Source organism: Cibotium barometz, chromosome 11, assembly GCF_041138505.1.
Source record: "Cibotium barometz isolate CiBa-2024 chromosome 11, ASM4113850v1, whole genome shotgun sequence".
NCBI lineage: Eukaryota > Viridiplantae > Streptophyta > Polypodiopsida > Cyatheales > Cibotiaceae > Cibotium > Cibotium barometz.
Window position 1 is genome coordinate 35,908,945 of NC_141056.1, and position 22,538 is coordinate 35,931,482.

Below are 22,538 nucleotides of genomic sequence, written 5' to 3' on the forward strand. Positions count from 1 at the left end.
CTCCACACAAGCATGCATCCATTGTTGCATGCCCCAAAACAAGGGTGCTTCACTTAAGTGGTTTCTCTTGAAACCATAGGTGCAAAAAACTTTGTGAAGACTCCGCCATTGTCTCCACCACAAATGAGTGCATCCCACTCTTGATGCACACACATGGACTCCATCTTGAGTCTCAAACCTTGCTTGCTTCAGCCAAGCAAAACATGCACCTTAAAACATGCTCTTTGCCCAAATGCAAGAGCCATGGGATCCACGTATCCCAACAGCGAGCAACCCTTCAACATTGAGCATTTTTCCATGCTCAAAACCAAAACTTTGAGGCAAAACTTCACAAAACCAACCTTCTTGAGGCATAATCAGCAGCATATCTTCTCTTGGCAGCTTCTCCTTGACGATGATGAAGACTCCATAGCCTTCATAATGTTGAAATCTCCATTTTCAGCTTCCATGGCAGCACCATAATCTCTAAATCTAGACATAGATTAAGCAACATAATTAAGGTGGGTTATACCACACTAAAAACTCCATGAGAGAGAGAGAGAGAGAGAGATTGCACACTCAACAATAGCTTTATTGCATATCACAAATGAACCATACAATGATATAGGCTTTCTAGCCTTATCCCACTTTACATGTCATCATCCATGTGGCAACTCCTTTTCCACTCTTTTGGTCAACACTCACACACCATACAATATTACATGTGGCATTCTTATCTTGCCACAATATATTGCATATAAGCTTTCTAGCCTTATCCCACTTTACATGTCATCATCCATGTGGCAACTCCTTTTCCACTCTTTTGGTCAACACTCACACACCATACAATATTACATGTGACGTTCTTATCTTGCCACAATATCTTGCACCTTTAGGGTGCTTTCCCACATACACACAACACCGCGATTACATCTCTCAATAATCCAACCGTTGTCATGATGCACACCTCCCCTAGGTACGGCCATAACTACTCAACATCTCCATGATTTTCCCAACTCCCTTTCCAAATCTGACCATGAATGCCTACTGCACTATTTGCAAGATTATTAATGTTTGGGCATAGAATAGGCGACTCTGATGTGACATGTTTCCCTTTCCATTCTTGCACCCTTTTTTAGGGTGACAATCTCAATTTTTCTGCCAACTCCACGTTGCTGCCAGTTGGCTCCTCATTCTCTGTGCACACTGCAATCATATTTACATATGGAATGCCTAATTTTGGATTTTTCTCTTCGGATTTCTGATCCTGACTGGACTTGGCTTCTGCTTGTTGGGCATTCTTCAGCTTCTGACTATACTCGACTTCTGCTTGTTGGACATTCTCTGGATCTGGATATGGACACACTTTTCCTTCTTGTTATGGCATTCTTCCATAATAAGGCTTCAGCCTATACCCATTCACTAGTTTTCTCAGCCTCTCACCATCCATAATTGCCATCTCAAAGGTTCCTGTCCCCATTTTTCTGACATGCTTACCCAGTCTCCACTCTCTCTGGTAGTGCCCTGCTCACCCAACTCCACTCTCCCTTTGGTAGTGCCCTCAGTCTCCACCCTCGGGCGATAAGACTCTGATCGATCGTACTCCTCGTGGCTTATGACATGCGTTTATAAAGATAGCCAGGCTTTTGAAAGAAGCCATCCTTTGTAAGCCTCATAAATATGAACTATGAACGTTGAGCAATTTGATTCTTTGGTGAGATTGTTTTTTTTTTGTGGGTTGATGTGTGTTTGTTACAGAAATTACATGCGTGAGCGCTATGGGCTCAAGGCCTAAATTACATGCGTGAGCGCTATGGGCTCAAGGCCTAAATTTGACGCCTGTTTTTCCTGTCAAGGGCCATTTTGCCTGCCAAAAAAGGTAGTTGAAAAAAATTCCTATCAAACGACAAGCCCGAGAAAAAAATTTGCCTGTCATAAAAAATTTGGGGTAAAGCAAAAAAGAGGAGAGCTATGCCATTAGAGTGATTTTTGGATTGCACAACTTTGATGATTGTTCAGATTTTGTCTTTTGTCCGAGGTTTATTGTGATCTAGTGGTTTTTTATTTGATATCTTTTGATGATTAGGGATTTTGCACTAGCAAGATATGCATGAATGTGATTTTAAAGAGACTCCGGTCCGTAGGTTATTCTCTATTTTATGTGTCTTCTTTTTATGGTATCTGTGTTGATATAAATTTACTTGTCATTTGACAAGAACTTTTTTGTTGAAACCTGTCAAGCGAAAGGGAAAAAAAAAATTGCCTGTCATAAAAAATTTCATAGGCACCCGTCAAATTTAGGCCCGGGCTAGAGCCACAACAGTCAATGGGAGGTCAGAGGGCCAGAGAAAGTCCGCGTCACACGAATTGGGTGTGAAGAGGAGGCGAACACGAACAACTTTCCCATTATGCTCTACATGCGCGCGCGCTCACACCCACAGTAGCCTCTCTCTCCGACTCTCGTATACACAGAGAAGAAAAGCAGAAAGAGCAGAGTCTCCATGTGGAGCTTACAGGGTCATCATTGTTTTCATGGTTGGTTCTGCGATGGCGGATGGCGCAATTTGGGAAAGAAAACGGACCTTCCTTCTCTATTTCTCTGCAAACCACGACCCAAGAGAGAGGCATCCATGGCGCTGCAGAGCCTTCCGGGCCTCACCGACATGGGAGCTTACGTCCAGAAGCTCACAGAAAACCTCTCAACGCAAGAGATCAGCAGAGCTGCAGAATCAACAGGTGCAGCGCTTCAGCAATTAGCAGATAATTTGTCCAATCTTTTCCTTAATCAGCAAAATGCACTCCGTCAAGGTGAGTTTAACGAGCTGCTAAGCGCGCTCTCTTCACAATTCTCTGATGCTGTCAGTAAGTTGAGAAGTGAAGACCTCAATGAGATGTTACACAATCTTTCTGCTCAAATCTCTGGGAGAAATGAAGCCCTAAGCCAGTCAGGTGAAGAGGTTTTGCTTCAAATAAAAGATGCAATGGTACAGGTGGCTTCACAGCTAGGCCCCCTTCTTTCTGAGACAGTAGAAAAGCTCAAAGCATACCCTAGTGATGTGCTAATCGACCCTAATAATGTGCCGACTTATCTCAATGATGCGTTGACGTACCTTAATGATGTGATGACACACCTCAATGATGAGTTGGCGTACTTTAATGATGTGATGACACACCCTAATGATGTGCCTACTACATACCTTAGAAATTCTCTTACATACCTTAATGATGTGCTGAGCTTTGCCCTTGGAGTTCCACATGGTGCCGACTCATCACCTTTTGCCAGCAACATCATCCTGCCGATGACGGTTGGTTCTGCTTTTGTCCTCCTAGTTCTCGGGATTGCACTTAATGCCAAGAAGTCTAGCGCCTTGGAGGGCAGAGACCTTCCCTCAAGATATGACCCCAATGCAATTGAAGCTTATTTTAGAAAGAGATCAACGGACATCTATTCCAGGTTGCTGCAAGTAGTGTATGCGTTCTCGAGCTTTGCAAGAAGCCTTCTGATTGATAAGATGAGGGGATCAGTGAAAGAGAATGAGAAGGTGCGAGCAGCAGAACTTGTTGGTTTGATTACAAAGCTTGGACCCACTGCCATCAAGGTATTCGGCATGTTAACTTTTGATTTGGACGTGCTCATCTCAATTGATGGGGTAACGGCATTACTTTTTTTAAAATTAAAACCTGGACATGCTGTTTAGATCGGTCAAGCATTGAGCACTCGGCCAGATATCCTGCCAGTTGCTTATCTCGAGGAGCTTCAGAAACTGCAAGATCGAGTCCCCCCATTTTCAAACGAGGAGGCCAAGAAGTTGATATTAGAGGGACTGGGCAAACCAGTAGAAGAAGTTTATACTGGGTTATCCACGGAGCCTATTGCGGCTGCTTCTTTGGGACAGGTGCGAATGAGGTTTTTGGCTATATTTCTTAGACTAAACTTCTGAATGCCAGTGCCGAGTGGGAGTATGACTATCTTGTTAGCAGGTATACAAAGCCAAACTGAGAGATTCTGGAGACGATGTTGCTGTGAAAGTACAGAGACCGGGGGTGCTCGAAGGAATATGCAGGGACTTATACTTACTGAGGAGTGGTGCTCAGATAGCCCAATCTATTCCTAATGTTAGATCAAATTTGGTTGCACTTCTGGACAACTGGGCTTTCCGTTTTTTTGATGAGCTTGACTATGTGCGAGAGGTAAATTGGTTCTCTATTCAATATCACCAGTCACCACCAGTCATGAGCTGCCAGTTGTGAGTTCCACCACCAGTCACCAGTCAGCTCATTATATTTCCTAAGCTGTGGCTAATGCTGCCATGTTATCACATGTAGGGGGAAAATGCTTTGCAGTTTGCCAAAAACATGGAAACTTTACCCAACATTGTCGTGCCTGCTGTTTACATGCAGTATACATCACGTAAGGTTTGGTTCTTTTCCTTTAACTTTACCACAGTCGGGTGCATGGTACTGATGCATGGCTGTTCAAATCAAGTTTTGGTGGATTACCTGCAGGTGCTTACCACGCAATGGGTGAAAGGGGAGAAGCTCTCTGAAAGTAAGGCCGAGGATTTGTTGCAGCTTGTTAAAGTTGCTTTGAATTGCTATCTTATGCAACTTCTTGAAAGTGGCTTTCTCCATGCTGATCCTCATCCGGGAAATCTTTTGAGAACCCAAAATGGCTGTTTGTGTGTCTTAGACTACGGGCTGATGACACAGGTACTGCAAGAAAGCTCATCGATTATCATGATATTTTTCTTTCTAGCAATTCTCTTATGGCAGCTTATCTTTCTTTATGTTACCTGCTTACAGATAACCTTGGACCAGCAGTATGCCTTCATTGATTACATCTCTCACCTGGTGAATGCGGATTATGCACTTGTTGCAGAGGATTTGGTAAAGCTGGGCTTTGTCCCCCCTGAATTGGTAGATCCTGTGAAGACTGCAGCCGTGGTGCCGCAGCTTAGTCGCGTTTTAGGAGAACTAGTGCAAGGTGGAGGCGCTCAGAAAGTAAATTTCCAGCAGGTATTCTCTCTGCTCTGTATCTGTGCATAGATCTGTGTGGAATGCCAAGCTTTAACCATCCATAGCTAATGTCAAATTAGAGCTCTTTGTTCATACCTCTAAAACATATGGAAATGAATGGCCCATGGGGATCAGACTGTGTTAAAGAAGAAATGGAACCAAAGCTTTGACCACATCAAGGCATCTGCAAGGTATTTTTACAAAAGAGCCACTTCAAGAAGGCAGCGTAATAGATAGCAGGAGAATCCATGTGCGGCCTCATTACTTGAGATACAAAGACGTGCTCGTCTAGACCAATTCAAGCTACCAGCATTTTCCCCACAAGTGAGCAAGTTGTTGAGGGCAAGGAGCAGGACAACATTGTTACATGTGGCATCATGCAACCGTTGTATCTATAGCTTGCTCCTTTTTAGGCAGGTGCTGATGACATAAGGATGTTGTAGCATGCAGTCCACGCTGCTGTGCACCACAAATTTGATGATTTCAGTCCTGTGACCTGATTCATAAATCAATGCTTCATCATTTGCCCTTGTTTATGCTGGCTTGAGTAGCAATGTCAGAGAGTGGGCCTATTACTTGCAGGATTTGGGTGACGAGACTTGCTATGTCATGTGACAAGGCATATGGGGCCCCACATTTGTCAAATTAGACTTTGAAGGTTGCCATTTGGATTGACAGAAACTCAGTACGAAGGGCTTTGTGTGAATATATGCTCTTATGTGTGTGTGTGTGTGTGTGTGTGGAGTGCGTGTGTGAGAGCATATCTTGATACAGAGTTCTACACCCACTATTGGGCACCTGATGGCGTTAGTGGGGATGTCGTAGTATCTAGTCCATACTATGCATAATGGAGTTGATAGTTATATAGTCTTGTGGGTTGACTACCATGAGTATATAACATGCACGTTCCTAAAAGGTGAATTTGGGCATGTTCCTTGATTCATTTAGGTATATGTATAGATGGTAAGATCAACAAAGAGAATGCAGGCAGACCCATGCTTTCATGTCACTTGTCTTTTATGTTCCTTGCACAAAGAGCATGATTTCTCTAGACTTTGCAGGGCAGCTGCTGAAGCCTTGCACATTGATTTACAGACTAATGCAAGTTAGGAGGTGCAAGGTCTCAATAGACCACACCCAATGATCATTTCACCTAGACCCAAAACCCTAAAGAGGTTTTGTACATCGGTTTATAGACTAAGGCAAGTTAGGAGGTGTAAGTACCCATAGACTACGCCCAAGGATCATTTCACCTAGAACCAAAACCCTAACGAGGTTTCATAGACCCGACATCATACGCATCGCATGACGGTGATAGATTGTGGCCAGCGACTCACCACCCAATCGTAGAGTCCTTTGGACTCACCCTTGAGCGTGAGGTCTGATTACCGTGAGCCTGCCTGGTACCGATGGCCCCAACCTAGCATCACATACCACTAGGCTGAACCACCCACCTTGTAGCTCCATGGCCATGAGGTCTTGCATGCCCTCGGTAATTCTCTCCTGTCTACCATGTGGATACCTCATAACTCATAGGTGCCCCCAAGGTCACTTATATAGCAATAACCTAGCTATTATTGGCCCTTGCTTTATATATAAGCTTTTAGCCATTATTAGCCCTAGGCTATTATTTATAGGCTCTTAGCTAATCTAGACCTCATCCTGATAGCGCCAGTAGCCCACATGTGAACACTCCAAGTCCCCACACCCTAGCTAAGCCCTAACCCTAACTTGGGTTAGTCCACGTCCCTAGCCCTAACCCTAGGCATGCCTTGGGGTAGGAACCTGAGGAGTCCCCAACTCTCTTGCCACTCCCTTACTTATTTCCCTACATACTTTCCTTCTTCTGTTCAATTCACAATTACATCCTCGTGAATGCATAAGGAGACAAGCATATTTAAGCGAATCCTCTGATCTGGACATCCGTGCATAGTGTAAGCCCGGTTGGGCGTGTTGTGACAGATTCAACCACGTGTCCAAGATATAATGATAGAGAGAGGAAGGGAATAGGGATCTTGCACAATACACGACACTGAGCGGGGAATAGGCCCCGCTCTCTTTCAGGAATCTATTCAGGAACAATCCACGAGCACGCTCGCTAGGATCAATACAATCAATGAATATAAAACAAATAGATATGCCGATGTAGGATATCCAAGTCGATCTTGATGTCTAGGCACGAGATCTTTGATGCTGAGCACACCACGAGGATGACCCACAAGTATCTCTCACCGGGCTAGTGTCAAATCCAATGAATCCACCAAGTCTAAATCCAAGTCCAAGTTCCAAGTCCAAATTCAAATTCTAAATTCTAGTCCAAGTCCAAGTTCTAGTTACAATCCAAGTCCAAGTCCAAGTTTTAGTTCCAATCCAAGTCCAAGTCCAAGTCTAGATCCAAGTCCAAGTTCAAGTCCAAGTCCAAATCCAAGTCCAAGAATCACTTGCTTATCCCATGAGTAATCTCCACAACTCCTACAGCCTTGTCGATGAAGAAAACCAAGGAAAAGCTCTTTTTGGCAAGAAAACTGATGGACAACCTGTTTTAATGGTTTTCGAACGATAAAAATCTCCAAAAAGTAGTTTTTAAGGGTTTTTGGAGCAGTTTTAGGGTTTTTGAAATTTTCAGTATGTACAGTTCTGTGCATGTTCGTGCATATCTGTACAATTCCATACGGCTTGTATGGATCCGTATAGTCGTACGGATGGGTGATGACGTGGCACAACACTTGATGGAGGCACTTTGAATTAGCGGGCAACGATGAAAAATTCTATGTTTTGGTTCATGATCAAGTAGATGATGATGGAGAAGATGATCTCCATGCTTCAACGAATATGGCAATGCGATGAAGAGGTTCTTCTTCAACCTAATGCTCAAAAGAGGTTCTTCTTCAACCTAATGCTCAAAAGAGACTCATGCTTCTTTTATACTTGGGGAAGTCTTGCTTTTGGCCAAAAAGTGATGCTTTTGCTTTGCTTTTGGTCTTTTTAATAGTAAAATATTACTCAACTTTAGTCAAAAGTTCTTGTTTTTCTTTTCCAGCTTCAGGGCCTTGCTTTTTGGCCTTGGAGCTGCTTTTTGAAAAAGCGGCTTTTAGCTTTTTGGTTCGGCTAAGTCTCCTCTTTTCAATGGTGCCCTTGGCGCATGGTCAACATTGTTTTACTTTTTGCTTTTTCTTGCTTTTTGATCAAGAATGGTGCCTTTTCGTAATCAAACCTTATGGATCTTGTCCCCATGTCTTCTTCCACCTGTTTGGTGTCCGAGCATGGGTTTCATCATGTGAAATAGAGCTAGGAGGGCCAAATAGCTACATTCCCTCCCTCTTAGGACAACTGCAGACTGCAAGTGTTCCAAGCACATCCATATGTTCCATGTATATCCATGTGTTCCAAGTACATCATGTACCTCCATATGTTTTCAAGGTACTAGCCCCATCTGGTGAGCTTGTGCATCTGGTCTTTCCCATATATGTGGTGCCTTCTGCTCGTCTGGCAACATCTCTATGCCTTTTCTTTGACCGATGTTCTTGTTCTTGATGGTACATCTTCATGGCTTGTCATATGTGTTAGATATAATAACTTACCTTCTGCAAAAACTAGACACAAGCTAGTCAACAAACAAGTATGCATCATTCGCGTGTCATGTGCATGCTTGCCCATGGACATTTCCTAGAACTAATCCTAAAGGGCCAACCAGAAAAAAAACAGATTAGAGCTAGGATTTTGAGCACAAAGTGCAGAAGAGGCAGTGTTGGACTTGGTACAAGGCATGGAAGACTTGGAAGAGGCTGTTGGCTGCAAGACAAGGGGCTGTCGGCTGAACAAAGTGGAGTCGGCTGTTACCTGATGAAGGCGGCTGCAGGGGCGCTCAGCGTTTAATGGAGAAGTATGCCAGTCGGCTGGCCGACCAGCAGTCGGCCAGCATTCCTAAGGTTCAAGAAGCCTATAAATAGGCGTAGGCGCTCATTGAGTTAATCATTCATTCCCTCATGGAATGGGTCTTAGACTAGGACTGTTTTGGGTGTATACCACCTTTTCATGAAGGCAGCCTAGGGCTGTAGAATTAGGTACCTTTTTGTACCATATAAATATACTGAATTTCCAGCATTTCTCTCTCTCTACTCTCCCTTCTGTCTGCGTTTTGCATTAGCATGTTCTCAGTAGTGTTTAGGGCTGAAAGAAGACTCTCAGAGCTTCCGCATGTTACATTGGTATCACAGCATTAGGCTCAGCAAAGCTAAACATTGATTCAGTCCCATATGATGGTGTATAGGTCCAAGGTACAAGAAAGTACACGGGTACAAAGCCCAAGGCAAGGAACACAGGAACGAGAAGAGCTCCCAGGAGGTTTGTTGGTGGTGTTCCACAAAGCCAGAGGGGATGGCAGTCCTGTGAGCCAGATAGGTTCTCGGGCAACGGTCCCAAGGGAGGATTATCCTCCAAGGGGTGATGTGAGAGTGCCAAACTCATTTCTCAGGAATGAAGACCAAGACAGTGTTTAGAGTCAGGGCAGGAACGAATGGGGGACTGGATGGAATAGATGCATAGATCTTATTCAGAGTTAGAGTGGTTTTGGAGACCGGGGCCGGGTTTTCAGAGAAAAGGTTTGCCAGAGATGGATGGATGACAGAGGGACTTCGGGAAAAAGAATGGGATGATGACAGTCATCCAAGAACAAGTTGGAATCCCGTCATCAAGTTTAGCAGAGGGGGATGTCATGTGCATGCTTGCCCATGGACATTTCCTGGAACTAATCCTGAAGGGGCAACCAGAAAAACAAATTAGAGCTAGGATTTTGAGCACAAAGTGCAGAAGAGGTAGTGTTGGACTTGGTACAAGGCATGGAAGACTTGGAAGAGGCTGTCGGCTGCAAGACAAGGGGCTGTCGGCTGAACAAAGTGGAGTCGGCTGTACCTGATGAAGGCGGCTGCATGCGCTCAGCGTTTAATGGAGAAGTATGCCAGTCGGCTGGCCGACCAGCAGTCAGCCAGCATTCCTAAGGTTCAAGAAGCCTATAAATATGCGTAGGTGCTCATTGAGTTAATCATTCATTCCCTCATGAAATGGGTCTTAGACTAGGACTGTTTTGGGTGGGTGTATACCACCTTTTCATGAAGGCAGCCTAGGGCTGTAGAATTAGGTACCTTTTTGTACCATATAAATATACTGAATTTCCAGCATTTCTCTCTCTCTACTCTCCCTTCTGTCTGCGTTTTGCATCAGCATGTTCTCAGTAGTGTTTAGGGCTGAAAGAAGACTCTCAGAGCTTCCGCGTGTTACATCACGTCTATTGGGTATTCCAGGTATTGGCCAGGTAGTCTGGAGCCCAGTGGACTCACATGCCATAAATCCAAGCATTGTCCACACATAAAAAACATCACACAAAGTCAAAGAAATTCAAACATACATCAGTATGGAGTGCACAAGTAATGATCCTTTTGTTCATGGATTGTCTTGTCTGGTTTCATCAAAACCGTGCTGAGCCACCTGGTTCCCAAGGGAAACTGCTTAGACTCTTGCTCAAGGCCATCTGGTCACTGGGACCGCCCGAGAATTCATCAATAGTCATTTGGGCCATCTGGTCGCATTGATCGCCCAACTATGAAATCCAATATAGTCATGTGGGCCGTCTGGTCGCAATGACCGCCCGACTGCGAAATCCAATATAGTCATTTCGGCCATCTGGTCGCAATGACTGCCCAACTGCGAAATCCAATATAGTCATCTGGGCCATCTAGTTGCAATGACCTCCTGACTGTGAAGTCCAACATAGTCATCTGGGCCATCTGGCCGCAATGACTGTCCGAATGCGAAGTCCAAGATACCTGGCATCGTTGCCTTCCATACACAAATCTTGTTCTAGCATCGTTGCTATCTAATGGGTCATCTGTTACGACCCTGTGTTTTTCTCTGGACAATAAGCAGGTGGGCACGGGCACGGGACGAACAGTGTGATCGGCGCATCAATTTGGATATAAAAAGGAAACCCAAATGTGGCCAGCCCAAGTGTGAAAGGGACAAAAAGGGAATCTTGAGTTTATAAGGTTTTATAACCTTTGAATGACTTAAAATATTATTATTAGAAGTTTGCGTTTTTTTTTTGGGGGGGGGGCTATTTTGCTTTTTGGAGAAAGCAGATCGCATCTTTGGTTATAAAAGCGAAGGGAGTGTCAGGTGGTATCGTGTGGCGCATCACCTTGGCAATCATCTATTGAATCTCTCTCTCTCTCTTGCTCTCAGACGGCTAGCAGGTCTGCAAGACAAGAAGCGCTCGTGGGCTGCTGTGGTGCGCGCCTCTATGTTATGGGCGTTCGCGCTGGCGTGTGGCGCTTCTCTTGGTTTTTGGTCATGGCAGTTTGCCCTGTAGTACACACAGGCAAATAGGCGAGCAGACTTGCGTAGGGTTGCAGACACGTGGGCTGGGCTGCAGGAGTCGCATTCAGGCGCAACCTGTTGTACGTGGGCTGAGTAGATTTGCGTAGACCTGTAGGATGAGAAACTCTCAGGTGGCGTACAGAGTCGCAGGCTGCTGCAGAAGGTGGGCGCACGCTCGCATATGTGTGTGCTGGTGGGCGCTCACACATGCGCGTGGGTTGTTGGAGGAGGTGGCGGTGGCCTTATTCCCCAAACCTACTTGATGCAGGAGATTAGAGATAGGATTTCTCTCTCTCTCTCTCTCTCTCTCTCTCTCTCTCTCTCTCATCATGGATTGCAGGCTCTGTTGAAGAGATTGGGATGCAGAGGATCAAGCTAAGATGCACAGGATGATGTTCTTGGAAGAGATGTGTTGTTACTCTTCGTCTTGGACCTATGTGTATTCAGGGATTGCTTGACATGTCCTCTATCTTTCTCTCTCTGGGTTTTGGCAACCGTGCTTGGATGGTATATCTGTCATGGACACAGGACATTGGTTTTTCGAGAGGAAACAAGACTTTGGTATCGAGGAAACAGGCCTATGGTTTATGGGATATAGGTCTTTGGTTTATCGGATACAAGTCTTTGGTTTCATGTGGAAAACATGTCTTTGGATTCATGTGAATAGGATGTAGTTTTCTGGAGGTTACATGCAAGCTGTGGCTACAGGGAATCCACCCCTTTCATGTCCTTGTAGCTCCATGCAAACACATCCTCTGTAACAACTCAGGCAACTTTGTCTAGAATTTTGGTTCTAGCTTTATCTAGAATTTTGGTTTGAGCCTTCCGCCGGCCTGCGTCCGATGCGGCCACCCATTGGAGACACAGAGACATTGCCTATGGGACTGTCCACAGGCGCAGCAGATTTGGCTGAGGATGCTGCGCATTTTGACCCCCCTCTCTCCAGAGGGCATGTATACGTGGGGAGCCGTTGCTTGGTCGACTTCGTCAGGGCCAGCTTTGGGATACGAGACGGAGCAGGATAGCCAGGCCATCAGATTCATTAGGGGCCAGCCTCGCCTTGTTCCTTCACCGGATTTCTCGTCCGCCGGCTGGACACAGGAGAGGGATTTACAATGGGAGCTCCTCAGCAGCCTCACCATATGGTTCACCTGGAGAGCCCGTTGTTTCAGGGCCTTTGAGGGGAGATTGGAGCCACCAGCAGAGACTGTTCGAGCTATCTGGTAGGAGTTGATTCACACCTTGCGAGGACAGTATGACCGCATCCGGGGTGACTCGGATCGAGCAATCTTGCGGCGCCAGGCCTTTTACTCCACTTGGCGCAGCGGCCCTTTCTATACTCCACACGCGGGTACCCCCCGCTGGCACTACAGGCCACCTGTTTGGATTTTCCCCCCTCCTATTGTATGATATAGCCTCTCAGTTATTTGTACTTTTTTGCACCTAGGGAGTCTCCCTAGCTGCCTTGATTGGATCTCTGCTCTGCCTTTCTTATGAGCAGGAGAGGGTTTTGTAGCCCAGTGGGCGTTTTTTTATAACTAATGAAAGGATCTTTTCTCGGGAAAAAAAAAAAAACATCCACCTCAAAACTCGATGTCAACCATAAGGAAGAGAAGATTTGCTTGAACTCCACCCAAGTGGTAGGTGCTATTCCTTGATGAAGAAGTGTCGACCACCATTGAAGAGCATTACCCTTTAGGAAAGAAGGTGCCTTTCGTACCTTAGATGCCTCTGTGAAGTTACCACCAGAAAATGCCGCATCAAACTGTTGAATGAAGGTGAGAGCCTTCAAACGGTCCTTTGCACCACTAAAAGTATCAAACTTTACTGCAGCACCACCCTCTTTATAATCTTTTGGCTTCTCGCCTTGAACAAGATTATTATAGGGATGTGGTTTGAGAAGAGAATTGCCCACAGCATTAGATCCTATTCCCATTATACCACCTCCCATACCAGGCATACCAAAAGCACTGCCACCACCACCACCATAAGTTCCATACATACTTCCTGGCATACCTCCATACATACCTCCATGCATACCTGGTTGCATACCATAGCTCCCAGTCATGCCCATGTTGGGTACACCCGTCATGGAATGAAAGACAGAGCCTCCGCCAAAGTAACCAGGATGAGAAGTATTGAAAGGGTTTCCATGGATAGGTGGGGGAAAAGAAGAAGAAGAATCGGTGTATGGCTGAAAATTTGGGTGGATGGGAGTCGAATGTTGAGGCTTAGCATTCTTCTCAGACCCCTGCCTCCGTGGTTTGGAACCACCTTTGAAGTTTTGTGGAAAACGTGAGTCCTTCGCGAGTTCCATTAATTCCTCCATCAAACTTTGCATCTTTGCTTCATAGGTGGCATCATCATCTTCAAGTTCTGGCATATCGGAAGGTATTTCCTACTCGCTTTCCTCGTCTTCATTGAAATAGTAGTCGTACTCTTCCGAAGATAGATCCTTCATCTCCGCACTAGTTCTAGCCATAGAATCGAATGTGTCGACCACAGGCTCGCCCTCTTGAAAAAGTTGACGATGAATCCCGGCAATGGAACGTTGAAACCGGTCTTCAGCAACTTGACGGGCGGTGAACACACTTAATCACACTTTAATCACAGGCTCGCCCTCTTGAAAAAGTTGACGATGAATCCCGGCAATGGAACGTTGAAACGGGCCTTCAGCAACTTGACGGGCGGTGAACACACTTAATCACACTTTAATCACTTTATGAACTGGAATAATAAATTTGGAAGAAAAAAATAAAATATTTAAGTGGAGCTAGAGTGCTCTTGCACAAGAGACCAATTGGCCCCAAAGTGTGGCGCCCCCGCAGGTATTTATTTATAATTTAAAGTCGGCGTAGCCCTTGCACAACTCCCGAGAAGATTCCTCCTTGATCCATGGGGAGGAGATCTCCTACTAGCTTTCACCCAAGATGTGTTGTGTTGAAACAAGAGCCTTGGCCCCCTTTTTATACAAGTTTGGGGGAAAAGTATGCTTTTCCCCTTAGAAAAAAAAAACTACTACAAGAGCTTTTATAAAAAAAAAGAACTCTTCGAATAGCTTTTTTCTCTCTCTTTTTTTTAAAATAAAACTACACAGCGATTAGTGTTTTTCGAAAATCCATGCTTCGCTTTTCTCTTGTGCGTTTGAGCTGCCCGGCGCTTTTTCTTGCTGCCCGTCGCCTTGCGTTTAGCTGCTGCTCGGCGCCTTCGTTTCGCTTCTCTCCTTCGCTTGTACGCCTGCCCGCCTACGTGGTAGCCAGCCGCCATGTGCACCTGCAGCCAGCCTTCGCTTCACTTGTGTGCCTGTAGGACTGCTTGCTACAGGCCGCCTATGACAAGTGGCAGTGCTTGCAGCCAGCCGTCTACAAGGCAGTGTCTGCAGCCAGCCGACTCACTTGCAGGCAGGCACACGTGCTTGTGCCTGCCACGTTAGCTGCAGTCCACGTGCACCACGTCAGCTTTACTGTGTCAGTTCCCACATCACCTGCACTTGTGCCACGTGGCAATGCCACGTCAGTCTACTGACTGGGCTGACCCACAAGATGCCTCAGCTGTTGCTCTTGCAATAAGTTAGGAGAAAGACCAAAAAAACATGCGCATGAACAAACATATGATCATGCACACACATGAACACACACACAAACATGTATCTGAATCCACACACATGTACAGACTTACACATGCATTTATTGGATTAAACATGATTAGTGAATGCTTAAACATGCTTAAAACATAATTAACAATGCTTAAGACAAAGAGGTAAAATACTCAGTCCTGTAACATCCCAAATACCCTCTGTAGGGCCCCCACCACGAATGGTGTATATGCTTTATTAGAATGATGTAAATCTGAAAAAGAAAATACAGTAAAACTTGACCTTTCTTGGCTGAGAAATCTCTGCCCTTGACCTGTAGTCCTTCACCCCTTTGCGTCAGCAAGCCCTTGGCTGTCCTGGCCCTTTGGTTGCTTGAGCACTTGGTGAATTATGAGATAACTCAATGGGATTGTGGGCTCACTATTTATACTACTCCATAAACAGCAGTCGGCCAGCATTAACCAGGCGGCCAGCATATTTGCTGCCCACGACTGTAAAATCAGCACTAAATGCTGAATAAAACACATAAAAATCTGCGCATCATTTCCCTTGATGGCTGGACACTAGGCGCCTGAAAACAAAGGGGCTGGGCACTGTTGTATGGGCTGCCCCATACTTGCCTTGCAGCCATATAAAGGCTGCATATCCTGTATGCTTCCCCTAGCCTGCCCCTAGGGCTGTCCTACAGCCCCTCCATGGCTGGTGGGTTCAGCCAGGGCCTTCGTGGCCCTCATGGGGGTGGTTTCACACTATCCCCATGCCCACACAAAGACTTGGGGTAGCCCTATGGGCTGGCCCCTTTTCCTAAAAGCAAACCCTAACTACCTACACAATGATGTGGCATCCAGTACCATACCAGATACACAAAATCACTGTCATCATTCCAGAGGGAGACTCACAGCGCGGACTGGCACTGTTTCATATGTAGGACAGTGCACACTTGACCTTGGACTCATGTGCAGGACAATGCACACCTGACCTCGGACGACTGGGATGGATCCCTGGCTGACTCGTCCTGGACTGGACCAGTTTACCATCCCAGGTCCTGCACCTTCTGTACAGATATGTCTATGTGGCATCCCCTTCTGCTTAACTTGACGGAAGTTGCATAGCCTCCAAATAATCCGTCAATAACGCGGGATAGTCCTCAAAAAACTCTTTGTCAAGCCATACCGCTTCGTGGGCCCCTCGGTCCTGAAACTTCATGAGGAACTATCTTTGCCTTCGGCCAGAGCCATGCTTGAAACGGTGCAGAAGGATCTGTTCTGGAACCATAACTTCTGCTTCATCAACATTATCTGGTTCCACCTTGTCTATAACTTCTGAAGGGATCGGACCTGCATATGGCTTTAACCAAGTGACGTGAAACACATCGTGCATAGTCCAACTCGGAGGTAGCTTTAACTGCATGGAAACCTCATTGATCTTTTTCTGGATGGGAAAAAGTTCGAAGCTCCTGAAAGACAACTTTGGGCATCGCTTGTCCACTTGCTTCAACCTTTGCTTCATAATCCGAAGACAAACCCAATTCCCTTCTGAAAACTTCATATCCCTTCGGTCTTTATTGGCCTGTCGAGTGTAGGCCTCTTGCGCTTTAGCCAACCTGTCTTTTACTGACTCTAAAATCTCTTGGTAAGACTCCGTCACTCTATTCGCTTCAGGTACTGAAGACGAGGTCTTGGTCAACAATGACTGGAAAGATCTTCCAAACGCTGCCTCATATGAAGTCCTGCCAATAGCTGAAGAAAAAGAATCATTCAAAACAACTTGAACTAAAGGCAAATAAGATTCCCACTTACCTTGCTGATCGTGGACATAACACTTCAGCACATCAAAGGCTAACTGGTTGTATATCTCTATTTGGCTATCCGTCTGTGGGTAGAATGCACTGGAAAAATTCAATTTAGTACTAAAGTTATCAAACAATGCTCTCCAAAAATGATTGGTAAACTTGGCATCACGGTTTGACACTATGGTCCTAGGAATCCCGCCAATCGGGTACCAATGCCGAATGAACAACATCCTTGGCGGTGACATTGGCCCTGCGAGGAATAAGCATAACAAATTTGCTAAATCTATCAACTATAGTTAAGCACTGCGTATTACGCTTACTCGGACTGGGAGGCAGATTCATGACAAAGTCCCATTGAAATATCTTGGAAATTGGCAAGGGCTGTAACAACTCTATCTTCTTTCCACGAGGAGCTTTCACCTTTTGACAAATATCACGGCGTTGTACATATGTAAACACATCTTACCTCATCTTTGGCCAATAATATTGCTGTTCCAATTTCTCCAGAGTCGAATTCATGCCTCTATGACCACCAGTAATGGTGTCATGGGCATCATGGAGAAGAGATGCCCTGAACGACTTCATGACACACAGTCGGCCTTTGTAGAAAAGCCAACCATCGCGTATCAGAAAGTGGCATGGTCTTGTGGCATCCAATGCCTATTTCCACTATGTACAGAATTCCTCGGAATCCGCGTACGTGTGCTTCATGTCATCTAGTCATACTATACCAACAAGATCGAGTCTAGTGGTCTGAATTGAAGTCACTTGTCCCTTCCTGCTCAAAGCATCGGCCACTGGATTGGCCATCTGACTCCAGTGGTGTTGTCGATCACTCCACTGTGCACTTGGCATTGTCTGAATCCAGCGTAATGCTTGATAGTTAGTGCGAACCTCAAAGTCACGGCCATAAAGAAAATGTTTCCAATGTTTGAAGGTCTGTATAACTGCTAGGAGTATCGTAGACTGAGTAATTTTTCTCTGCGGGCAGTAACTTACGAGACATGTGAGCTACTGGATGACCATTCTGTTGTAACACGCTGCCAATTGCAATATTACTTGCATCGGTGATCACTTGAAATGGCTCGTCCCACGAGGCAAGTGCTAAACAAGGCGCTTCTGACAAAGCCACCTTGAGGTTCTTGAATGCCTCCAACACTTCTGGAGTCATTCGAATCTTTTGTCTTCTTGTCTTCACACCCTTTAGTAGATCGGTGAGATCCGCCGAGAGATCAGAAAACTTGTCTATGTGGGTGGAGTATGCCTGGCAATATACCCACAAAGGATCTAATGTCATAGGCTGTCGGAGGTACTTCCCAGTTGACAATCTCGGCCACTTTAGCCGGATCAACTCGAATGCCTTCTGCACTAATTATGTATCCCAAGTAATGCATCTGGAATAAATAAAATTTTGACTTCTTCTCATTGACTTCTTCTCATTGACGTAGAGCTCGTTGCTTTCTAGCAACTTAAGAACTTTCTCCACATCAATGTCATGTTGCTCAACTGTAGCGGAAAATACCAGTATGTCGTCCAGAAATACGAACACATACTTTCCAATCAAATCCCAAAAAACATGCATCATCATGCGGTTGAAAGTAGCTGGGGCGCTCGTCAAGCCAAATGGCATGACCACAAATTCATAGTGGGCTCGTTCCGTACGGAAGGCTGTCTTGGGGATGTCCCCTTCTACAATCCGCACCTGGTGGTACCCACTCTTTAAATCAAGTTTCGAGAACACCTTTGCTTCATTCAGCCTCGAGAATATAATCTATTCGAGGCATTGGGAATCTACTCTTGATAGTCAACTTATTGAGTGCACGATAATCGACGCACAAACGGGAAGACCCATCTTTCTTCTTGACAAATAAGATCGGTGTTGCACATGGCGACACGCTAGGGCAGATGAAGCCAGATTGCAACAATTTTTGGAGTTGGCGGTCCAACTCCGATTCCATTGCCTTGGAAAGGCGATACGGAAACTTGCTCGAGGGTTCCGAGCCCGGGAGGAGGTCAATCTTGTGGTCCTCCGGTCTGGACGGGGGGAGCTGGGGAGGGAGACTGTCCCGAAGAAAAATCTTCTGGAACTTTTCATGGAGAGCCAAGTACTTCTCGGAAGCACTGGCCACCGTCTGGACTATCTAGATGTATATCATCGCACAATGTGCGCCTTTCCTGACTGCTCGCTTAGCCTGCAAGTGGCTTATGAGCGGAAAGTTCGGAATTCCTGGCTCACATTTAATGGTTACTGGGGCGTTTGACACATTCTGATTGATCTGGAACGTGTGCTTGTCCCACTTAACATCAGGAAGAAACTTGTGAAACCACTGAATACCCAAAATTATGTCTGCTCCTACAAGAGGGGCAACCATAAGATCACACGCAAATGCTATGCCCTGAATAACCAACCTAGCACCTAGAGCTTCGTAGTTGACGCTCGTTGTCATGCCTGTGCTAAAACCCTCAACCTGTTTGTCCACCGAAGTCAAGACGAAACGGGCACGCCTAGCGGCCTGTTCCGTGACCACATCCTTTGTGCTGCTGCTGTCAAACAAGACAACGACTCTCTGGCCACCTATGTAGCCAAAGGACTTGAGCAATTTGTTGCGCTCATACTCCTAATCATGGGTGCCCTTCTGCTTATTTTCGAGCTCCCGACTAATAATTGCTCCAACTAAAGCACCGGGATTTGAAGAACTAGGGGTAGCCACTGGGGCCTGTGTTTGAGCTGAGCTCACCACAGAAGCTGTGAAGGTAGCGGCGGCAAGCTTTGGAGGCTTCTTAGGACACTCCTGAGAAGTATGTCCTTTTGTATGACAAAAGAAACATCTACGCTCCTCCTTGTACTGAGAAAGCTCCTCAGCACTCAACTTGCCACTTGTCTTGCTTGTCTCCGCTTTCTGGTCTAGAGTAAGCTTAGACGCATTGTTCGAGTTCTTGGAGCCAGAGGCTCCCGGGCTCTGTCCTGGGGAAGACCCCGTCTGGTTCTGGCCTTTTCCCCCCGAGGCGGTAGCCTTGGGAGTAGCCGGCTGGGAAGTCTTGGGCTTGCCACCATTATGCTTCATTTCTACACTCTGCGCAAGCGAGAGTGCGTCTTCAAAGGTGGCTGGCCTAAACATACGCACCTCCCATTGGATTTGGGTGTCAAGGCCATACAAAAATTTCCCTTTCTTGTCCAAATCAGATAAGCCTAATTGCAAACATAAAGTCGAAATTCTATTGACAAACTGAAGGACTGGTTGCGCATTCTGACGCGCTTCCCTGAACTCGTCTTCGAGTCGCTCAAGATAGTGGGGCGGTAGAAACCGCTACTTAAGATCGCGGATAAACTCGTCCCACACATAAGTTGCCATACCTAATCTGGTGTGGGCATGAGCCCACTGAGTCCACCAAGGAATGGCCTCACCTTCCGAGTACCAACTAGCTAAGATCACTCTGTCAGTATCTGTCTTTCTAACTGCGGCAAAGTAAGCTTCAAATTGATGCAACCATGAATAAAGAGTTGTGGGGTCGAGTTTACCATTATACTTATTGAAGTTCATTTTCTCGGGAAAATGATTCGAGGGTGCCGCCGGTGTCAATCTTGCGTCCAAAGCTGCCAGGTAATGCTCGTGTTCGACGTGTCGCGTGGCTTTGTCTTCACGTTGTCGGATCTCCAATGCCCGCATGTGCTACTCAAGCAAAGAGCTCAGTTGCGGTCGTGACCCCACGAGAGGGTCCCTGTGTCGAGGATCTGGAATCTGGGATACGGAAGGAGAGGGAGGAGGAGATGGAAAACGTGACACTGGAGAATGGGTACGCTCTTCCAGAGCCAAGATCTGCGCCTTCTGCCCTTCCAACTTGGTTGTCTGGTCTGCGATTGCTCGCATCATCTGCTGGAACATATATGTAACACTGAAGCTTGGTGCCCTAGCTGGGCTGCCCGGTGCACTCTGTTCCCAAGGTTCTTGGTCTCTCTCGTCATCGAAGCTCGCCATAGCAGGAAAACACACTTTCTTTCCGGAGCGCAATCTGACCATCCACTATGTGTGTGGGAGACGTCCGGAGGCTAAAAACCAACCGTCCTTCGAGGGACAGGAGTCACTCCGAAAGGGGTAGTCCACCGGCGTCTGAAAACCAACCACACGAGCGAGAAAAAATTCTGGTTTCTTTGCTGAATCTTTGCACTTGAAGTAGGCTTTGATACCACTGTAACATGCGGAAGCTTCGGGTGAGATCGGTAACTTCAATGCTCAGAAAATCAGCACACTTTTCGCGACGGAATTAATGCACAAAACTGAATGAAGATGTGCAGAAAATAGAGAGAGAGAGGGAGAGAGGAGGGGACACAGTATTGGGTCCCAAATACCCTCTGTAGGGCCCCCACCACGAATGGTGTATTTGCTTTATTAGAATGATGTAAATCTGAAAGAAAATACAGTAAAACTTGACCTTTCTTGGTTGAGAAATCTCTGCCGTTGACCTGCAGTCCTTCACCCCTTTGCGTTAGCAACCCCATGGCTGTCCTGGCCCTTTGGTTGCTTGAGCACTTGGTGAATTATGAGATAACTCAATGGGATTGTGGGCTCATTATTTATACTACTCCATAAACAGCAGTCGACCAGCATTAATCCAGGCGGCCAGCATATTTGCTGCCCACGACTGTAAAATCAGCATTAAATGCTGAATAAAACACATAAAATCTGTGCATCATTTCCCTTGATGGCTGGACACTAGGCGCCTGAAAACAAAGGGGCTGGGCACTGTTTTGCAAGCAGTTTGGGGGCTGGGCAGCCTGTATGGGCTGCCCCATACTTGCCTTGCAGCCATATAAAGGCTGCATATCCTGTATGCTTCCCCTAGCCTGCCCCTCTCCATGGCTGGTGGGTTCAGCCAGGGCCTTCGTGGCCCTCATGGGGGTGGGTTCACACTCCCCATGCCCACACAAAGACTTGGGGTAGCCCTATGGGCTGGCCCCTTTTCCTAAAAGCAAACCCTAACTACCTACACAATGATCTGGCATCCAGTACCATATTAGATACACAGTATCACTGTCATCATTCCAGAGGGAGACTCACAGCGTGGACTGGCACTGTTTCATGTGCAGGACAGTGCACACTTGACCTTGGACTCATGTGCAGGACAATGCACACCTGACCTCGGACGACTGGGATGGATCCTTGGTTGACTCGTCCTAGACTGGATTGGGCTCACATGGGACCAGTTTACCATCCTAGGTCCTGCACCTTTTGTACAGATATGTCTACGTGGCATCCAAGTGCGGGATGCACGTGACAAAAGAGGCAAGAACATGAGTCACATGCCAAAAAGCTCAAGGAGTTTAAGGCACGAGACAAATCTGTGAAGTTTGGTGCCTTTCATGGAGAGTATGATGCCTCCAAGGTGCTTGCTTTTGTGGCTCAGTTTGACATTGCTTTCAATGATGAGGACTTCATTGAGAAGTCTAAAGTTCATCATGCAAGCATGTTTTTGAAGGGGACAGGTGCCCATTGGTGGATCACTGAAAAGACCACCGAAGATCCCATTTGTACTTGGAAAGAGTTCAAGGATAAATTTTATGCCCAATTTTTGCCTCCAAATGCGGAGCAAACTCTCACACAAAAGTGGGATAGACCTGAGCAAAAAGACAATGAGAGTGTGCAACAATATGTAAACAAATTTTGAAAAGTCTTGCTTGAGGTTACTCCCTTTATGCAACTCTCCGAAGATGAAAAGAAAAGGAAGTTTCGCTCCAGGTTGCAACCAGCTTACCGTTCGGGCATCGAATTGCACCCGAAACACACC

General features: G+C 46.1%; 1 protein-coding gene across 6 annotated transcripts in view; it reads left to right on the top strand.

The window, feature by feature from the left end:
- The first annotated feature begins 2,284 nt into the window (after positions 1 to 2,284).
- LOC147634126 (uncharacterized) overlaps positions 2,285 to 22,538 on the top strand; it is a 39,630-nt gene continuing 19,376 nt past the window's right edge. For 3 of the 6 annotated variants that reach the window (XR_015266983.1, XR_015266984.1, XM_086805255.1), the window contains exons 1-6: positions 2,285 to 3,578; positions 3,678 to 3,875; positions 3,961 to 4,170; positions 4,306 to 4,395; positions 4,486 to 4,689; positions 4,783 to 4,995. Coding sequence is in view for 2 of the 6 variants with exons in the window: in XM_086805255.1 (XP_086661381.1) it covers positions 2,481 to 3,578; positions 3,678 to 3,875; positions 3,961 to 4,170; positions 4,306 to 4,395; positions 4,486 to 4,689; positions 4,783 to 4,995 (2,013 nt within the window). In the remaining 4 variants the exon portion in view is untranslated. The remainder of the gene's footprint in view (positions 3,579 to 3,677; positions 3,876 to 3,960; positions 4,171 to 4,305; positions 4,396 to 4,485; positions 4,690 to 4,782; positions 4,996 to 22,538) is intronic. The other 3 variants (XR_015266985.1, XR_015266986.1, XM_086805256.1) reach the window with 1 other exon arrangement.